This window comes from Drosophila busckii, unplaced genomic scaffold (genome assembly GCF_011750605.1).
Source record: "Drosophila busckii strain San Diego stock center, stock number 13000-0081.31 unplaced genomic scaffold, ASM1175060v1 chrUn_07, whole genome shotgun sequence".
Classification (NCBI taxonomy): domain Eukaryota; kingdom Metazoa; phylum Arthropoda; class Insecta; order Diptera; family Drosophilidae; genus Drosophila; species Drosophila busckii.
The window spans coordinates 1,545,107-1,563,198 of NW_022872723.1; the positions used below are offsets into that span (position 1 = coordinate 1,545,107).

General features: G+C 38.0%; 3 protein-coding genes and 1 long non-coding RNA gene across 9 annotated transcripts; 1 reads left to right on the top strand and 3 right to left on the bottom strand.

Moving 5' to 3' along the window:
• Positions 1-225: 225 nt before the first annotated feature.
• Positions 226-2,663, bottom strand: LOC108598699 (SET and MYND domain-containing protein 4). Its single transcript, XM_017985423.1, has 4 exons — positions 1,974-2,663; positions 1,563-1,908; positions 736-1,494; positions 226-667 (listed from the first exon to the last, which is right to left on the bottom strand). The coding sequence occupies exons 1-4, from the start codon at positions 2,545-2,547 to the stop codon at positions 358-360; spliced, it is 1,989 nt and encodes a 662-aa protein (XP_017840912.1). The 5' UTR covers positions 2,548-2,663; the 3' UTR covers positions 226-357.
• Positions 2,664-4,666: 2,003 nt separating this feature from the next.
• On the bottom strand, positions 4,667-14,150 carry LOC108599821 (probable calcium-binding mitochondrial carrier CBG00135). 4 transcript variants are annotated; one of them, XM_017986922.2, is made up of 9 exons: positions 14,063-14,150; positions 12,542-13,210; positions 11,999-12,125; positions 11,845-11,932; positions 11,669-11,780; positions 6,253-6,324; positions 5,942-6,100; positions 5,291-5,864; positions 4,667-5,222 (listed from the first exon to the last, which is right to left on the bottom strand). In XM_017986922.2, exons 2-9 carry the CDS (start codon positions 12,995-12,997, stop codon positions 4,987-4,989), a joined length of 1,824 nt encoding a protein of 607 aa, XP_017842411.1. In that variant the 5' UTR covers positions 12,998-13,210; positions 14,063-14,150; the 3' UTR covers positions 4,667-4,986. The 4 variants fall into 4 exon arrangements, with proteins under 4 accessions (XP_017842411.1, XP_017842410.1, XP_017842412.1 ...); XM_017986921.2 differs by lacking the exon at positions 14,063-14,150 and adding an exon at positions 13,323-13,413; XM_017986923.2 differs by lacking the exons at positions 6,253-6,324; positions 14,063-14,150 and adding an exon at positions 13,323-13,413.
• Positions 13,479-15,352, top strand: LOC108599825. The gene is made up of 3 exons (XR_001915168.1): positions 13,479-13,741; positions 15,008-15,117; positions 15,264-15,352. It is a non-coding gene; the product is annotated as an uncharacterized LOC108599825 (long non-coding RNA).
• Positions 14,731-16,831, bottom strand: LOC108599823 (ADP-ribosylation factor GTPase-activating protein 1). Of its 3 annotated transcripts, none has more exons than XM_017986927.2 (5): positions 16,667-16,831; positions 15,957-16,498; positions 15,686-15,890; positions 15,505-15,564; positions 14,733-15,407 (listed from the first exon to the last, which is right to left on the bottom strand). In XM_017986927.2, exons 1-5 carry the CDS (start codon positions 16,724-16,726, stop codon positions 14,886-14,888), a joined length of 1,389 nt encoding a protein of 462 aa, XP_017842416.1. In that variant the 5' UTR covers positions 16,727-16,831; the 3' UTR covers positions 14,733-14,885. The 3 variants fall into 3 exon arrangements, with proteins under 3 accessions (XP_017842417.1, XP_017842416.1, XP_017842418.1); XM_017986929.1 differs by having other exon boundaries at positions 15,348-15,424; XM_017986928.2 differs by lacking the exon at positions 15,505-15,564 and having other exon boundaries at positions 14,731-15,407.
• Positions 16,832-18,092: the final 1,261 nt, after the last annotated feature.

Consider the following 18,092-nt stretch of genomic DNA (forward strand, 5'->3'; position numbering starts at 1 on the left):
CATAGCTATGTAAACACGCTTTATTCTTCGTATTAAATAATAATCGTAACCGTCAAGTGGTTGTCAGTTTTATTGATACTGTTAATACCGGTCTACCCACCTAATAAAAACTAAATAAACGTATGATATTCTTCAAATATATAGTTGATTGGCTTATCGATAAGCTTGTGTTTCAATCGGCTGATTTATTTAAAAAACGGAGAATTTATAAATATGGTTTATTTGTTTTATATTAAGAAGCATAAAAGATACTGATCAGAAAGAATATCTATTTGATTCAATATTCGTATAGCTCTCAAAAAACTTGTATGCAAACCGATTCAAATTGAATTTTCTGCAAAAACATTTCAATTTAAGCTACTTTTTAAAAGTAGTACCGGTGTCAGCCAAACATTTCAGTAGGGATTGCTGGGCTATTAGAGTATCCTTGTGGGGCAGTGAGGCAATTAGGAAAAATTGATCAAGTCCTTCCTTAAAGAGTTCAATTGCCTCATTCGTTTTTTGCGATTGCATTGCTTGTGCAGCTTCGCGATAAAGCTCTTCAATTTTAATAAGCTTAGCAACGCTTTCCTTTAAAGAAATGTTCTTTCGACACCGAGCGCAGCGTACGTCCTTTGATAGGTCTTTTGGGAATTTAAGTAGATTTACACAATTAGCTGAGGTACACCTAACAATAAAATGAAAGAGTTTATAAGTGTGCAGACTAACTTCCTCTCAAAACCGTCTTCTACTTACCAAAATCGAACTTGCTTGTCTATCTTTTGCAGCAAAGGCCAATTCTCTTGACAGGCCATACAGTTGCAGCTAAAGGCGTAACGACCACGTAATGATCTCTGCCGTTCCTTCAGGTTCATTTTAGTGAAAATGGGACCGTAATTTACAGCTACTACTTCGTTGGGTCGATGTGGCCTGGTGGCTGTTAGGATCAACTTCTTTCCCACGTAGTAACCAGCAACAGTCGGACAGCATTCGTGATTAAAGTAGGACCCTGTGCCAAAGAGGCCCGCACCCACGTACACGACCTTATTTCCTTCAAAACGATGCTCGTCCGTCACCATAGTGTGGTAGATTTCATGGGCATTAAATTGAAGAACTTGCAGCAAGCCTAAAAGTGCTGTTGCTACTTGCAGCTCCACAGCCGTTGGATTGACACCTTCCGTTTTACGGCGCCCAAAGTACTGAGCCTTTTGTAAAATACGCATGAGAAAGCCTGCCATTAGGGCACGTTGCAGATAATCGTCTGGCTTGCGCTCGTCCTGGTGGGAGCACAAATGTTCGAAAAGTAAATTGGCAGTTGAAATGCCGTCCTCAATGCTGGAGGCCTGTGTAAAGATGCGCAGTGCTATGAAGCAGAGAATGGACATGCCAGACCCAATGAACAGATCCATAAACTGGCATTCAAAGCGATGATAAGTCTCGCAAGCCTCACCCATGCACTGGGCAGAACAGAAAGCAATACCCGAGCAGTGAATACATGCCACAGGAGTACGTAGCCTGGAGGATGTAGCCAATCACATTATTGAATAAAATATTTTAATATAATTGTCCAAAGACACACTCACCGCTTGAAGCAGTTATGACAATTAGTGCCAAAGAAACTGGGCAGAAGACATGCTGCCACAGGATTCTCGCAGAGCACCACATCACCCGTCCTTAAACCCTCGTTGGCCACAATAAATCGGCCCTTATCCTTCGTCTCTACCAGTTTAACCACATTTGCGGCACCAGTTAAGTCTGAATTCTCCCCATGGGTTAACTGCGGCACTACCTCTTGCTCTGGTTGATGCCTCATCGTTAACTTGGCAGTGGCCATCTCCTTACGACAGGCAATAATCAATGTTGTATCAGAGCCCGCAAGTTTCTCGGCAATCTTTAGGGAAATATCGGCACGCGCTCCTTCGTTCATAACTGGAAATTACAAATGGTTACAAATCAATAGCTGATTATAGAATTAGCTATCTTCATGCATTTACCTGAATATGCTCTTGCCATTTTGCAGTAGTAGTCCACGCTTTGCTTGGACTCCAAGCCAAAGTTAGCAGCTAATTTGAGATCACTTAAAGCTGCTTCGCCCTCTCCCATGCCAATCAGAATGGAGGCACGTGATCGATAGGCCATGGCCAGTGTAAGACCGTTGTCAACCGCCATGTCCGAATGAGGAGCCGGTGCACGCATTACGGCAAGATTCGCATGGCCAAGAGCCTGCTGCAACATTTCAACTCGTTCCTCATCGTTGGCTGCGCTGCAGCTCAGCAGATAAAACTTATCAGCCTGTGCACGTCTTTGGGAGGAGACGAGTACATCTTTCTGCTTGTACACTGGCTGAACGTGCTCCAATACACCCAGCACTGGGTCACAAACCTCGCGATCACTGAATATGGATAGGACACGAGCTGCATTTGACTTTAGCTTGCCAAAATAGTTCAGCAGCCACTTCTCGCCACATGCATCCTTCACGTCTAGGTAAAACTCGTTGAAGAAGCCTTTCTTGTCCGACTGTACGGTGCGAGTGGAGCATACTTGTTGATAGATTGTATCGTGTTCCATACTTCCAGATATCAGCCTCGCTAATTATATAAAGTGCAATTTAAATTTTCGTTGCAATGGTCGCGCACAATTTTATACTCGTCCGCGTTTTCCGTTCAGTAAAGTGCTGGTAATGAGTATTGGGAAACAGCTGGCAGGCATATCCCTTCCAAAAATAGCACTGAATCTTCAGTTCGTCGCGTTAAAAATACCCGTGATTCCGCCGAATAGTTTGTGAACTAATCACTGTTCATTTTCAATTCGTTTGCTTACATACAACAAATATGTTTGTGTTCCTCGAAACCATAGAACAGCAGAGCAAGTTCATCAATCCAACTTCATGTAATCCAACCAGCAAGATTTCTGGTTAGGGCTCATGTTGTTATAATATTATGTGTGTGTGTTAAAATAACTGAAGAATTGAAATGAACAAGATTACCATTACACTTTCAATAGCTTCTTATAGTTCAGAGCAGATTAGATGCGAAGTTAATATCCCTATGTATTGGATGATCAAATTACAGTAAATGGGATATCCAAGAGACTTGAATAAATTTGAGGTGACGAGTCAGATATTGAGTGTCTTGGCAGATCAGTTCCAATTTAGATAGAGTTAAGAGTAGTATGCTTTGCACATTGTCACATAATATATTCTTTATTAATAACTTGAGAAGGGCATATAAATCACATGAAATCATTAATCGTAAATTAGCTAAACGTACAAAAATATAACAATACATGCAAGAAAGTAAACATTTGTTTTTTTTCTATATATATATATATTTATGCTGTTATAGATTCGAGTTTTGAATTTGTTCAGTATTTTCTAATGGAATATCAATTAAGATTAAAGTAGTTGTAAACTGGCATATAAATATTTATATATGTATGTACGTTTAAGTTTAAATAATTTGAATAAGGCTTATTATATTGGAGGTCAATATGAACTCAATTGAGCATAGTTCCTTTGCAGTGTGTATAGTTATAAGACTAGATTCATAGAGCTTTCGACCAACCAACTCCAGACAATAGGTTACTTGTTTTATAAACAAAACGTAGATTCTATTGTTTATTTAGGTTTGTATTCATTTCAATTTATTGAATATTGTAGCTGAACATTCTTGAGTGTTCCAAAATATCATTGATAGTTAGATAAACAAAATGATTATAATTTAATATTCAAATGATTTTACAATTTAGTGCAGATGGCAATGTTCACAAAATGTACAGAATATTTCCAATAATATACAATAATTCAATTCTCTAAAAATTCTTAAAAGTAAACCATATGAAAGTAAGAAAACATTTGGATGTTGTTCAGATTTATAATATTTCTCTTCTGAGGCTACACAAAAAAACATGTTAGGGATAGTTGAACTATGTGTAAATAGTTGCCTAAACAATTAATCTCGTTGGCTTTAGTTGAATAGGACAGCCTTAGAAAACTGTCATACATTAAATACAACAATTAGAATAAAATGATACCACAATTCAGCCTAGCTATTCACAACTAGACGACTTTTTGAAGCGCATTTTTTGATTTTGAATTTTAGATATATGATATTATATATTTGTTTATTAAAAACTATTATCATCACATTTCAAACGTTAAGTATAACTTGTGTTTTCTGTAAGTTTATGCTAAACAAATACGAGTAGTTTATGTCTTTTGAGTACAAGCTTGAACGCTCCCAAGTGCTTATACGTTTGATTCCGCTAAACTCAAGCTAGCTAGCCTTACACTGCCTATATACTTGGAGTTCGGAACACCATGTTACCAACTATAGTTCGTTCTTATATTGTGTTACATTTAGACGTCGCGCAAAAAACAAAGAAAATCCTAGTCTTTGTCGACATTAGCTTGCGAGCTGTAATCGTGTTTGACGCCTTAACATCATTCAATTTGATTTTTTTTTTTTTTTTTGGTATGAAATAAGTCTCCGTACGCGTTAATTGTATAAACATCCCACAATGACCTCTGAGATAGCCTACATACAATATGTTAATAAATAATCACTTAAAGCTACATCGGCTTGAGGATAAGTTCAGAATCTTGCTTTGCTTGCTCATCCCCCACACGCTTAATTTTAACATTTCTTTATATTTATAAATAAATTAGCCATAGTATCACTTATTTTGTAATTTTAAAAAGTAACCGAACTAATTCAACTATAAATTATAAAAAAAATATATATACCAAGAGTATGGAAGAGGTTTGTTTTACACTTAAGGAAAGCAGCTAGTCATCATTTGTCTTGAAAAGAAGAACAGTCTGTTGCATTACAGCAGACAACAGCACGAACCCCAGCCCGTCACTGATAGACCCGACCGGGACGTCATTACTTACAGCTACTACTATTTTACTATACAAAAAAAGGAGCATAGCACCAGATACGTTCCCTCAGGCTCTATTGCAGTATCTGCGCTGCAGACGGCTGCCAGGAACGCAAGGTAAACAAATCACGACATCTTGATGCCCAACGCTCGACTCGAGTATTCATAGACAACGTAACTGATGGAGACGGCGGGCAGCACTTTCAGGAAATTGGGCGTTATGCCACGATACAGTCCAGTTAGCCCTTCCTGTCGCACAATCTTTCGGAACAAGCCAATCATAGTCTCCTCCCCACTATGAGCGTCGCTGGACTTCAATGGAATTTGCGTCTTGCGCTTCTGCAAGGCAACTGTTTCAGCCGCTATAAGGAACAGAAAAATGCGTAATTAGAGTGTGTAAAAACTGTTTCGACCACCAAATAAAACTCACCTTGAGCCTGTAGCCGAGTTCTCACTAGTGCAAGTGGGTAGGAGCACAGTTGACCAAGCGCGCTGGACGTGCTTCCACAAGCTAGTAACACTAGAAAGCTGGGCTGCTCATTGTTATCATGGCTGGCGATATAGCGGCGCTTTAACGTTTCATATACGGCAAGATCTATACCAGCGTACGGCAGAATACCCAAAATATTGGGCACATAGCCACGATAGAAGCTGCGCGCACCCTCATTTTTGTATATTTTGGCCGCCGCATCTGCAATACCGGCGTATTGACCTGTTCGACGGAGCGCCAGGCGTGTTTTCAGTACTTCCATTGGATATATAATCGTCTGTGAGATGCCGCCTGCTGCGGCGCCCGCATAGAAACGCTCAACAATAGTCATCTGTCGGGAGGTGTCGTTGCCGCGAATCAACCGTTTCATTTGCTCATAGGCAGCAAATTTTAGGGCTGTTTCAGGTGCAATCTTAAGAACGTTTATTCCATTGCCACGCCACATGCTGCGCGCCCCGCCCTCATTCAGCAGTATGTGCAAGCACTCTGAGATTCCCATTCGCCGCGTTTGCACCTGAACAAACCGAATATTAAAAGGCCAAATTAGTTAGATATATATTGGAAACACTTTCAAGCCTGTTAGTAGCTTACCTGCAGGAACACTTTAACTCTGTCCAATGGTGCAGTACACGTGCGGGACACTGCTCCCGCGATACCGCCAGCGACAAGGTGACGCCACCAGAGACCCGTCTGCATTTCCTTCTGCGTAAAGTCATCAGGTACATTCATATCCTCGCCAATATCGAGGTACTGTAATTAAGAAAAAATTAGATTAATTAGAGTAGTTTTAATTAATTATTTTAAAGGTCTTAGACAAGCGCCTATTAAACATCCACAAATGAAAGTAAAAATTTGTCTAGCTACGACTAAAAAGAACAGCAAATTCAATTCAAGCCTCTGACCGCCTGTTCCTGCTCCCCAGCAATTTCCGTCGTCAGCATCAGCATCGAGACCAGACATCGTCGAATTACTACCTAAAAAAATTGCGTTAGTTTTGGATCATGCAAGCCGTATAGTCGGCCAAAACTCGCAATTATAGTGTTGTCTAATTTTTATAAAAGCATCAACTGCAAAAGCGTTTTCAACAAATACGAGAAAATACTAAATTTAATTAAATTAGCCCACAGAATGTCCCCATAGGCTCTTTGCCCCTCCGCTTTATCCATGCAAAAGCTGCCAAAATCGAAACGCAATGCGGAAGTCCACTATGTGTGAGTGTTTGTGCGTTTGTATGTATGCGTATATTTCTAAATTGAGAGAGCAGCACGCTTCCCTGTTGCTGACCTCTCTTCTCTGCTTTTTCTGACCGACCGTTCACATAGATATGCACTTACATTAAATACGTAACTATGTTTACCTATACGTGATGCTTTGGTCTCTCGGACGTGCCCCCTTCTGTCACGAATATCTTACGTAATTCGGCGATTAGGTTCGGGGAGCGCTATTGCTTAACCAGCACCAGCTCCCGCTTGTAATATTTCAGCCTGTGTATTCAAAAACTTATATGGAGGTACAAGTGGAGGTGAATATTTTTTACGGTCTATTAATTTCCTATGCGTTTGTGGCTGATAAGAAACTGATAAGAAACTTGAGCAAAATGTCAGCCCAAGCTGTCTATGCGTGATAAGCAAGTTTTGTGAGACTTCAAAGCTTTTCGCACAAAAAAAATAACAACGATAAGAATACGCAAATTCGTAGTAATTGTGTATAGAGACAATAAGCATAGAAACATTGACGCAGCTTCTATTAACATCAGATGTTAAAGTTGATTTCAAGGTAAGCAGAGCAAAAAATAAAGAAATAGGTTAATGTACCTTTCAGTAAATACCAAAAGGCCAGTACCCGCAAATAAGCTAAAAGGCCAAAGTAACAAAAATCTTGTTTCCATTTGCGAAATCATATAGAAATCATATCTACTTGTTTAGTGCTTGTGTGATATTTTAACATAATACATATGCAAATTAGTGGCAAACAGTACGTTGTGATTTTAACGCATTCTCACTTCAATTCGCATTGTAAGTCTCCGGCAAAAGTGTTAAATTGTTCACTTGTTAAACCCCAATTTTATCTGTGATGGCGATCATTTAAATTGCGATATTTACTTAGATTGCTTGTACCTACATGTTTTTATGTATTTCAAAAAACAAAGTCATATGACAGTGTCACCCCTACATAAATACATACAATAGATGCTCACACTCATGACAAGGGAAAGCTATAATTAAGTCTATTTATATCACGCCCACATTTTCATTTTCTTGCTAGCGAATATGGAAATCGCAGTAATTCGCAAACATTTACAAATGTGTACGCAAGTATGCCCCAAAACATACATATACATGCATATGTGTGTACATTGCCTTGAATAGCTCATCGATGTCCAAGTCAAGGCAAACAGGCTTTAAAATACAATTAGACCAGCTATTGTCTGACCAACAAAGCAATTTTAGCTGCATGCGAAGCGAAGGTGAACTGGGCCAATTCCAATTCAACGAACACCAAGCCATGGAAGCTTTAGTTGAAGGCAGATACAATTGTTGCTAATATGCTGATTCATAGAGTTACCCGCAACCGCATAAATGGAATGCGATATCAGCGTGGAATTCACGGAGCTTGAGTTGTGACGCAAGCAGCCGACGACTCGCATAAATAGTAAACAGCAGGCAGGCGGAGCAAGAGATCAACAAGTTTATAAATAACTATTTTCACTATGCATTTGACGTCACCGACACTGACTGTCTTACCTGCGCAGCCTTGACATAGCGCACAGGCGTTTAATTGACCAATAGCAAAGCATAATGACGTCGTCAAGCAGCACTTAGCAACAGGCAGAGTTGGGAGACAGTTAAGTGATCACGACACGATCAACATAGGCGAAGAGACGTTGATTTGGGCAACGAAGGTGGAGGCGTCGAAGTACGACCGGTTTCATATCAGCAGCTACGCATACGCATGCAAAGTCTTTGTACACATGCTCGACTTCAGCACGCTGTTGCTATGCGAACCATTCGTCGAGCACATATGTATATACAAACACACAAACACACACGCACATGTATGGACAGCAGTAAATTAAGGCGAAGCCAACGAATCGCGGATAGCAGCTTATACATGAAGTAAAAAATTGAAGCAGCTGCAACGAGACTGGAGATTCACATAGCATATTGCCCAAGAGCCTCAGCTGTATGGAATGGAATTTGCAACGCTAGCTATATATTTTTTTCTTTTTCTGTATTCTTAGTAGCGTTAGAAATATTTTCAAGACGTCCCGAGTGTATATTGTGTGAAATGAAAGTATTATTGAATCGATAAGATTAACAACAACATTCTCAATTAATGAGTCAACATCCTATGAAAAATCCCCCGCTCGGGATTAACCGCTAAGCGTGCTGTTGATTGATTGCAAATGTGGACTTTTCACAAACTAATTGTCAACATACCCGTCCCATCATGTCACGGAATATGACCACAAAGTCCTCCATCATATCACCAGCGACTGCCATTTGCTGTACGTTGTGGTAATCGACCGGTAAGTTATATTGATATGTGCCGTTTCGCAACATTGTGGCACAACTGTTTTAGTATGTGTATGAGTGCTTTGCACCGTTTCCAATTTACAGCTCGTCTGTCTTTCAATTCGCAATTGCAGTTGCGAAACGCAAGCGGTATAAATGCTGCAAATATTTCTATGCAAGTCGAATGGAATGAGACAAGGCACTGGCACTGGCTTTCACTATTCCACAGCGACAATAACATTAACAATTACACAACTTTCACTTTGAGCACTTGCCACTTGCCATTAATTATTGAGCGGCAGATAGAAATAATATAACGGGAAGCAAACGTTGCCTAACTGGTACAACAAAACGCGTCGCTTGGTCAAAAGTCGCGATAGGAGTTGCAGCAAAAGAACGTAAGCAGTCACCGCTTCAGCTTTAACTGTTATATAATATCACTCTGGAGAGTGCGGAACGAATGTTAACACGCGCACAACCTACGCGTGAGCCAGATGCCACAAGACTAAAAGTCAGAGCAAGAGCGATCGCTGCCGTTGCTAGCTGTTGTTATTGTTGTTGCGCTTGTCGTTCGGAAGCTTCGCGTCGTTGGCGCAGTTGCCGATGCGCTAGGCACAAAGTACAAGCTGCTCGGCTTGTTTTCGTATTTTGTGTATTATCAAAGCAGCAAGCGCGTGGCCCACCACACCTCCCACCACTCTCAGTGCTGCCTTAAACTAAATTTCCCCTCTCCTTCCCCAATTAAATCGCTAAAACAGCTGCGACTGTTGTCAATTAGCAGCTTTCTTACTCACATAGATACGTATGTGTGCATGTGTTGGAACCTGTTTGTGACTTTGCCACAGAGACAATTATCAAATTCGTAACATTTTCATGGACTCGTCTAAATCGCTTCACTCCGCCCAAGTCAAGTGTTTAGTTTAGTGACGACATGCTTAACCGGTTTCCTCCGATTTCATTACATCAAGGGCATCCCTGATGGAAAAGAGAATGCAATGGGGTAATGGGGCTGTAAGGCGGAAAATCTGCCATATGACTGGGCTACACTTCGGTCCGAGAAATGCGTCGTATTGCTTCTAGAAATGGAAATTTTGCAAACTGCACTGTAGCGCGACAAGAGCCTGCGTCTAATACTTGTACTTGTCAACAGACCTGTATAGACGTACATAAATGTATTATCAGTAAAAGGTACAAGGCTTATCTATTTAATACGATTACTTTTATGTTACAAGCTTTTGCGCAAGAAGCTTGGGTCAAACTGATAAGCTACACAAAATTGCAAACAGAGGCTGACACACCCATTTAAGTGTGACTGGCATATTTCAATTAGGTGCACGACAACCCACATTTTCTACAAAATAATTAATACATTTACTGCCTAACTAATAGCATGTATTTAAAAAAAAAAAAAAACACATGTAATATTTATATCGTATTGGTGGAGAGTAAACGTCTTAATTGTTTAACAGTTAATCGAATAAACTGCATCAAATTAAAAGTAAAGTTCAGTTGCAGTAGAGAGAAAACCTAAAAATAATTATGTGCTAGACTTAAATCGTCAATCCGCGAAAGCAGTTTGATAAACAAGACCTTGTTCTTATCAGTGGACGGAACTTTTTAACTTTGTCCTATTAAAGTCGATCAGACTGATTTGAGATTTCTTATAAACCTGTCCACTGATTTGATATCCAACAGAGGAATTATAAAAAATTAAAGCCTTAGCAGCAAATATTAAATCGCTTCAAACGATCGTTGCCTACGAATGAAGCTTGTATCAGGTACAGACTTTGACTATACAAACAAACGATTACAAATGATAACAAACGAGACGATTGCCGAAAGCTAAAGACAAAACAAAAACGAGTAATGTGTAAACAAAATGATTATGCAGACAACAAAGGGAACGAAGCGAGCTTCGAGCGCCCCTCCCTAACACAATAGCAATGACTGGATGCTTATAAAAGAATGAATTGTAAATGAGTGCCGGAGAATTCGAGATAGATAAGATGAAGGCGAACGCATAGAGACAACTATATGACAAATAAATCTATCAGATGACGCCAGGTCAAGGGAGAGAAAACAGAGCTCTCAGTAGAGCTTTTCACTCTAATACGAGTGACCCTCAAAAGTTCAAATGCCTATCAGAGGTGGACCTACCCGCGGCCGATAGGAAAAACCTTGACTGGGTTTTGAATGGTAAACGTTAATACTATATGTTTGTATCTACAAGAATGTTGTGATAAGCAAAGGTGGTGCCAATGTGAATTGTGAATGGTTATACCAAGATAGAGTTTTTGTACGCTCTACTGGATATAATAATTGATTATAAGTTAGTTATCGATATGTACCTTTAGGTCTTCCTCAGTTAGTCAGGAGTTGTGTGTATGCAGGTACTACATTAAAGCAATATAGTTGAGTATTATGTATATCAAATTCAACGGTTTTAACGAAACAGGAAAGGTAAAAAGGATTAACAATTAGTTTTAAATATGATACTCAATGCACATGTGTTTCTATGTATATGCATGTGGTATATACAAGTACATATAAAACTTCATATATAATATGTCTAGACAATTCAGCAAAGCAGTAAGGAAATCGGTATTTACAGGAACCACTAGAATTGAATCAAATTTGTTCCGAATTTCAAAATAAAAGCGCACCTGGAGCAAACTGGGATTCTTCAGGAGTGTGAAATAAATAAATGAACACATCTTTACAAAGCGGTATACAAAAGTACATTAAAACGCCTACACTATTGGTTTACAAGCATGTTGGGCTAAGGGCAGCACGTGGGACTTACAGTAGAGTGCCGCCAGAATTTAATCAGATCATGAATGTCCGTTGAGGGCGCTAGCAACATAAAGTCTCGCCACTCATTAAAGCTTATGTTCAGACTACCATCCTTGTCCATTCTACGGAATAAAATGTAATTAGAAAATTTATGAAAACACTTCGATTCGAATCAAATAACAGTACCTTCCGAGCAGTTTTTTCGCTTCATCGACGTCTATGTCCAAGCCTAGGTCTTTGAATGCCGATATTAGTTCCTCTAAGTCGACTTTTCCTGAGGGTCGATATAGATATATTGGAATTATATTTACTTATATTTTGTTATCAAAAAAAAGCTCACCATCCCGATTTTTGTCCAAGTGCGAAAATTGTAAGCATAAATTTTTCTCGTGCTCGCGCACGTAAGTTAAGAATTCAGCGAATCCCACGTTTCCGCTTTGATCTTTGTCCGATTGTTGTAAGAATTTCTGCAAAATATCAATTAAGCAACTTTTATAAAGTTCTATACCCGCAACAAAAACCAAGCGTTTGCTGACATAAACTGAGAGTGCCAGCTGCACCATTACACCTTGAATAAAAGCATGCCTCATAATGTTAAGTTTCTGTTATAAATATACCCAACCGCGTATTATAAAATTTATCTTAATTTTTCTGTATTTTGAGAACAGATTTAGACTGAGAGATTTATCTTGTGTGCTCAAATATGACAACAAAAACAGACAGCGAATATGTTCAGAGGTCACATTTTTGTTTGGCAACAGGAAACTAAGCAAATACTCTTGCATTTGCATGTACATGTTTATATATATTATTTGTACCACAATTTTAATTTAATTCCTATGCACTTATTATGTCCCACAATCTACAAAGAGCTATCACTCACCTCCGCATAGACACTCGAAAGGCCGAACTCGTGTAGTGCCGCCGACAAGTCATGAATGTCAACCTTGCCATCACCATCGCGATCCAATTGGTTGAAGATGCGCTCAAGACGCTCCTCATCCTCTGCTGGTATTTCTGCGGGCATAATAGACAACGGTACGCCGGAAACGGTATTTTGGGGTGGCATTGTGTTGAAGTTATACGGCATCGTAAGGTGTGCATGTTGCAGGCGTAGCTTGTGCGGCAAATCCTCGTCATATGGACAGCCAGACTTTAGTGGCATATATATGGCATTTGCCTGCTGCGCAAAGTTAAAGCTGCTACTCTGTATTTCCTTTGGCGTCAGATCAAAATCCACTGGGCGTTGTTGATACTCCTGCTGCTGCTCCGGCTGGTTAGTCTGCTGACTTACTTCTAAGGTCGCGTTGTTTTCAAGACCCACTTGCTTTCTAACCATTCTCCAGACTCGTCTGTACGTTGTGCTTTCAGTATATTTGCTTTGTTTAGTTTTCACAATCTGTGCGATCTTCCTTTATCTCTAGTTCCTCCGCAACCCCAGATAAAGGCAAGTTAGTTAGGATTCAATTCGCTTATTACTCTTCAATCGACGGATTGCTCTACGGGCGGCACATTTTGTTCATGGACTCTCGATTAACGGTTACTTTGAGCGCTACAAATATACAAATGAAAATTTTTATTGTATATTTTACAAATTTCTAAAATAAATACTGCTTATGTACAAATATGTGGGAATAAATGTATGTATGTGTATACATATTTACCATTGCACAGAATACGTACATACATGCATATACATATACATATGTAAAATAGTGTACGTTCATTTTAGGCATTATTTCAAAATTGTTGAGAGTATTTGTATATAACAAAAAATTTAAGCAATCTGATTTTTTTCTTCCTGCACACATGCACCCAAAAATTGTGATGAATGATTGATACGTATACATATGTATGTATGCATGTACATAAGTATTTAATCATGTTCACAAGAATATAATTTCGGTCAACTTTCTAAATTTCAAACACTTTCTATGGATTTCTACCAGCTGGTCAATGGGCACAGCTTGGTTTATTGATTTTTTGCTGATTTCAAGGCCAATAAAGACTTCCCAGAATAAGCGGGAGCCTTGAAAACTGTCATGCATTAAATTCATGCCAGGAGGCAGGACACTATATTACTGTAAGTTTCTACTTTAGGGCATTTCGTAAATGCTTGTATTTCTGTTGCCTAGAATTTGCACATACATTCTGCTATTTGAAAAGAGTATGACTCAAGTTTCCTGCAAATTTTTTTCTTCCAAATTTGCAAAATTCAATTTCTGCGTACGCTTTTTCACGCTCTCACTAACACTACCAATCATAGGTAAATACGTATACACACACACACACAACCAAACACATATCTGACACGATGTCACAAATGCAAATGGATAAATTTCATGGAAATTTTAATGCGAAGTAACATATGTAGTGTACATTGTACACCATTCTAAAAACATACTCCTTGATTTGACAGATCAATTAGATAAGGCTATAAACGTTTCCTCGATGATAAATGTAAATCAGTTCATCAAACACTGTGATCTTAATTTAAACGTTAATGTTAAAAAAAAATCGTATCGAATGCCAGCTGGAAGGGCTGCAAGCACACATCAGAAAGTCTTGAAGTTATCGATGTGTGTGATATTGTTTACTATCGATGTTTGTTAATGAGGGGCACACTTGGCGCTTTGCTCAAAAATGGTTAATTAAATGGTTCGTTTATATAACATGCAAAATAATTGAAATTAATTTAAGTTGTTAAGAGAATATACAACTATATTTAAATGATGCGCCCAAGAGACAAATTCTTATTCGATATATCGACTAAGATATATTCATAAATAATTATTTATTTTACCGGAGCAGCACTGCTTAATTCAGAAAATCGATATCGTATCGGTAATTATTAGATTTTTTTTAAAAAGAATTAAACAAAGTTTTGTATTCGGATAAATATAGTTTTATATAAAAAAGCATTTGCAATTCATTAAATATTCATACATATATGTCAAAAATGTTAATATTAGTCTTTAATCCATACATAATTTTATTTATTTTTATTCAAGTAGTAATTCTATTAAAAATTGGTCTATTTCTTGAGAGTAGGCATACATATTTGTTGAATATTATATATATATATAGAAATTTAATCGCAATATCCTTTGATTACATTAAATGCAAGCTCAAACAGATTTGACTCAATACATATATATGTACATGCAGATAACAAATTAAATAAACAAACAGATCGCTTCATGGTTATAGGTGGAAATATGTATGTCTTAATTCATTAATAAATTCCATGCATCATCCTCAGCACTTGGCTGGCCAGTCGTTAAAGTGCTAGATTTAGATTTCACATGCTTGACATCCAAGTTGTCAAATCCCTCACTTAATTTTCCAGATGTTTCTTGCAATTTTCGTGAAGACTGTCCAGTCGAGGGCGTGTTTTGATACGATGTTTCGGGACTCTGGTAGTTGGCCGCTTCAAACCCTGACCAATCATCATCGTGGGTAAGTCCATTACTTGCAACACCGCCAGCATTGCTGCTGGTAAGTTGGTTATGATAAGAGTTGGAGCTAGTTAAATGTGTTTTGTTGCTTGCATTATCTTGCCAACCACCCCAGTCTCCATCACTGACTCTACTTTTTTGACCCAGACCACTAGCTAAATTTCCGCCTACTGATTGAGAACGCTGATAGCCACTATCCTCCATACTAGGATCGTTATAGCCAGATTGTGAGGAGGAATTACCATAGCCTCCAGCTAAATTGCCCCATCCGCGTTTTCCAATATCTGTAACCTAAAAGATTAAAACATCTATAAATAATCAAAGTCAATAAAGTACGTATGGAATTAAGAAGTCTATTATAAAATATTGGATAACAGGAACTACCGACCTTGCAGGCCACATCTGTAACACCGCTTTGCACAGATTCTAGCAATGTGCCTTCTTTTATCTACGTACAAACGAAATAAAAACAAAAAACAAATCATATAACATAAGGAATCAAAAGAGCAATAAGAACCAAAAAATAAACCAACTTGGTAGCGTAAATTATTCTTTGCATATTACAATACCTTATTGGAAGCCAAGTTAACTGTTGTCACGGCCTTTTCCTTAGCTGTGCTAGCCAGCTTGGAAGCATTTGAGGAAAATAAATTCCATCCAGATGCCAAAGTAGTTAAAGTGGAATCAATGAGCTCTTGAGATTGGGTTTTTGCAGGTGGCTCGCGGGTGAAGCCAAACCCAGAATACTTGCCGCCCTGATTTGGTGGTAAGTTTCTGCAATAATTGGTATTTCAAAATAGATTAAACAGGATGATATTTATATTAATATTAAATACATACTCAGGTCTTGAAGCATTTTCTACTTGACGACGACTGAAGAACTCCTCTTTCTGATCTTTGAACTCTTGTGTTTGAAATTGCTGGTAACCGGATGCATCATTGAAACTTGCACCACCGTTTTGATAGCCACCTCCAGTTGTATTTTGCAAGTTGCCATTGCCGCCCGACATACCACTAGAACTGTAAGAAGATAAGCTACTACTCAAACGTTCCTCGGCATCCTTCTGTTTCCAGCTCTTGCCCTGTGCCAACGTAGATATCTTGTCCCGATACAACGCAGCTGCTTTAGAATTATATCTTTGCGTAATCGGCGCTCGATCATTCCAATCTGGCTGATCTTCAAAAAATTCACGTGCATTACGATTGCCGCCTACTTTCATTTTCTCCAACTCAATGTCTTTCCACTTATCCATAGTAACTGAGCGTACAAACGACAAATGCACGCCCAAGCTGCGATGCTTTCCTGAGCATTCCAAACATATCCAAATGCCATAGGTTACTGATACCCACTGGGGATTGTGTGTGCCGCATTCAAAGCATTTCTATGAAAGGGTTATGAAAATTAGATTTTATTTATTGAGCAATCTAAATATGTATGTATGTGCAAATATGCACATGAACATACTCAGGTATGTATGTATATAGAAAAAATGTATATACATACATATGTTCATGCATATGCAGAAAAGAAATCCGCGACTTATGTTTACCGAATTTTCATCCTGAGGTTTTAATTCTTGAAGAACTCTTCGCGTCCTTGGGCTAGCCATGGCAACAGAGAAATACTATATTTCACTTATAGTTAATGGTTTTAACTGCAATACATAAAAATTAAACAGATTTGCTGACGTTGGCGCTGTTCTTGGTATTGGTGCTAGGGCTGGAGATTGTTGTTAGAAAAAAATCGAGTACCTATCGATGATTGTATATTTAGTATTTTTTTTTTTTAATATATTGTTATTTTGTTAATTTGATAGTACTATGGTATATATAAATAATGATATTCGTGTAAAATGAATATAATGAATATTCGTGTAAGTCGAACAATATGAAACATGCTCCATAAAACTAATGGAAATCAATTCAGAAAAACCAAGATCCTGGCCGCGCCAAATCAAGATATAATACATGTGTATTAATAATTTAAGTGCATATGTAGGACAAATTTAGTTATTAATACAAGGTTACAGAGAAAATAATAGATAGCAACACTGACATGCATCGGCTTTGAGAATATAATGCGACAGTGTTTCAAAATGGATTTTTTTATTGATCAAATATAGGGTCATTTCCTTCCCACTTAAAAATATGTAAGTACGTTGTACTTCTTAAAAGTACGTTTTTTTTCAATTTCGATTTTTAAACATGTTTTACAATCTACGTTGACTCTGAAATTAAAGGATCTTTAAAATACGGCATACATATATGTACCTGAATAACTGCACTAGCATCTAATCTTGGAGCAGGGGTGCACAAAAAAAATGTACACGGAACATAAAATATTAATAATAACAATAGTTGAGATTTGCAGGGTAGTAATCAATATTCTAAATTATCTGAATAATATTTCATGTCAGGAATAAGTAGTTGTGAATGGATTAAACGAAGGCGAGATGGAGTACCGGTACGTGTACATATACATGTATGTACATACATTTTACCACTCGGTGCATTATTTTGTAAATATGAACATGCATACATATGTACATATGCATGTAAAATATTTATACATATGCATATATAATAGTACAATTCCAGTTCTCACCAATTTTAACCAAAAAGTTTAATTGTTTCACTTTCAGATTTGATTTTTCGCTGGAAAATTGCGAAAAACGTAGCTTTCAAATAGTATTGAAAAGCATGTAAAATTTTTACTATACCAAGTTAAAATTAATTGAACTGTAGCAACAGGTCCGTAGCTGATGTTGTTGGCATTAGCGTTGGTTATGTTAATTTTAATACTTTAGAAACAAAATGATATATCCTTTTTAGATTAACTTTTAATAGACGAAAAGGCAGAGTCAGGTATTGTCGGAGTATGTAAAACGGGCAAAGTCCTTTTTTTTTTGCACGGACCGTAAATAATGACTTTTTAATCGCCTGCTGATATGTGAGCTTATGCTTACATTTATTTTC

What these genes read in the sequence shown, in the direction of transcription:
- LOC108599821 (XM_017986922.2), bottom strand. Translation starts at nt 12,997, where the DNA reads ATGGTTAGAAAGCAAGTGGGTCTTGAAAACAACGCGACCTTAGAAGTA. An exon ending in CTTGGACAAAAATCGGGATG is followed by an intron (nt 11,933 to 11,998) that starts GTGAGCTTTTTT and finishes ATCGACCCTCAG; the next exon opens with GAAAAGTCGACTTAGAGGAA. An exon ending in AATTCTGGCGGCACTCTACT is followed by an intron (nt 6,325 to 11,668) that starts GTAAGTCCCACG and finishes CAATTTTTTTAG; the next exon opens with GTAGTAATTCGACGATGTCT.
- LOC108598699 (XM_017985423.1), bottom strand. Translation starts at nt 2,547, where the DNA reads ATGGAACACGATACAATCTATCAACAAGTATGCTCCACTCGCACCGTA. An exon ending in TGTCATAACTGCTTCAAGCG is followed by an intron (nt 1,495 to 1,562) that starts GTGAGTGTGTCT and finishes TACATCCTCCAG; the next exon opens with GCTACGTACTCCTGTGGCAT. An exon ending in GACAAGCAAGTTCGATTTTG is followed by an intron (nt 668 to 735) that starts GTAAGTAGAAGA and finishes TTTTATTGTTAG; the next exon opens with GTGTACCTCAGCTAATTGTG.
- LOC108599823 (XM_017986927.2), bottom strand. Translation starts at nt 16,726, where the DNA reads ATGGCTAGCCCAAGGACGCGAAGAGTTCTTCAAGAATTAAAACCTCAG. An exon ending in AACCTCAGGATGAAAATTCG is followed by an intron (nt 16,499 to 16,666) that starts GTAAACATAAGT and finishes ACCCTTTCATAG; the next exon opens with AAATGCTTTGAATGCGGCAC. An exon ending in TTACAGATGTGGCCTGCAAG is followed by an intron (nt 15,408 to 15,504) that starts GTCGGTAGTTCC and finishes TTAATCTTTTAG; the next exon opens with GTTACAGATATTGGAAAACG.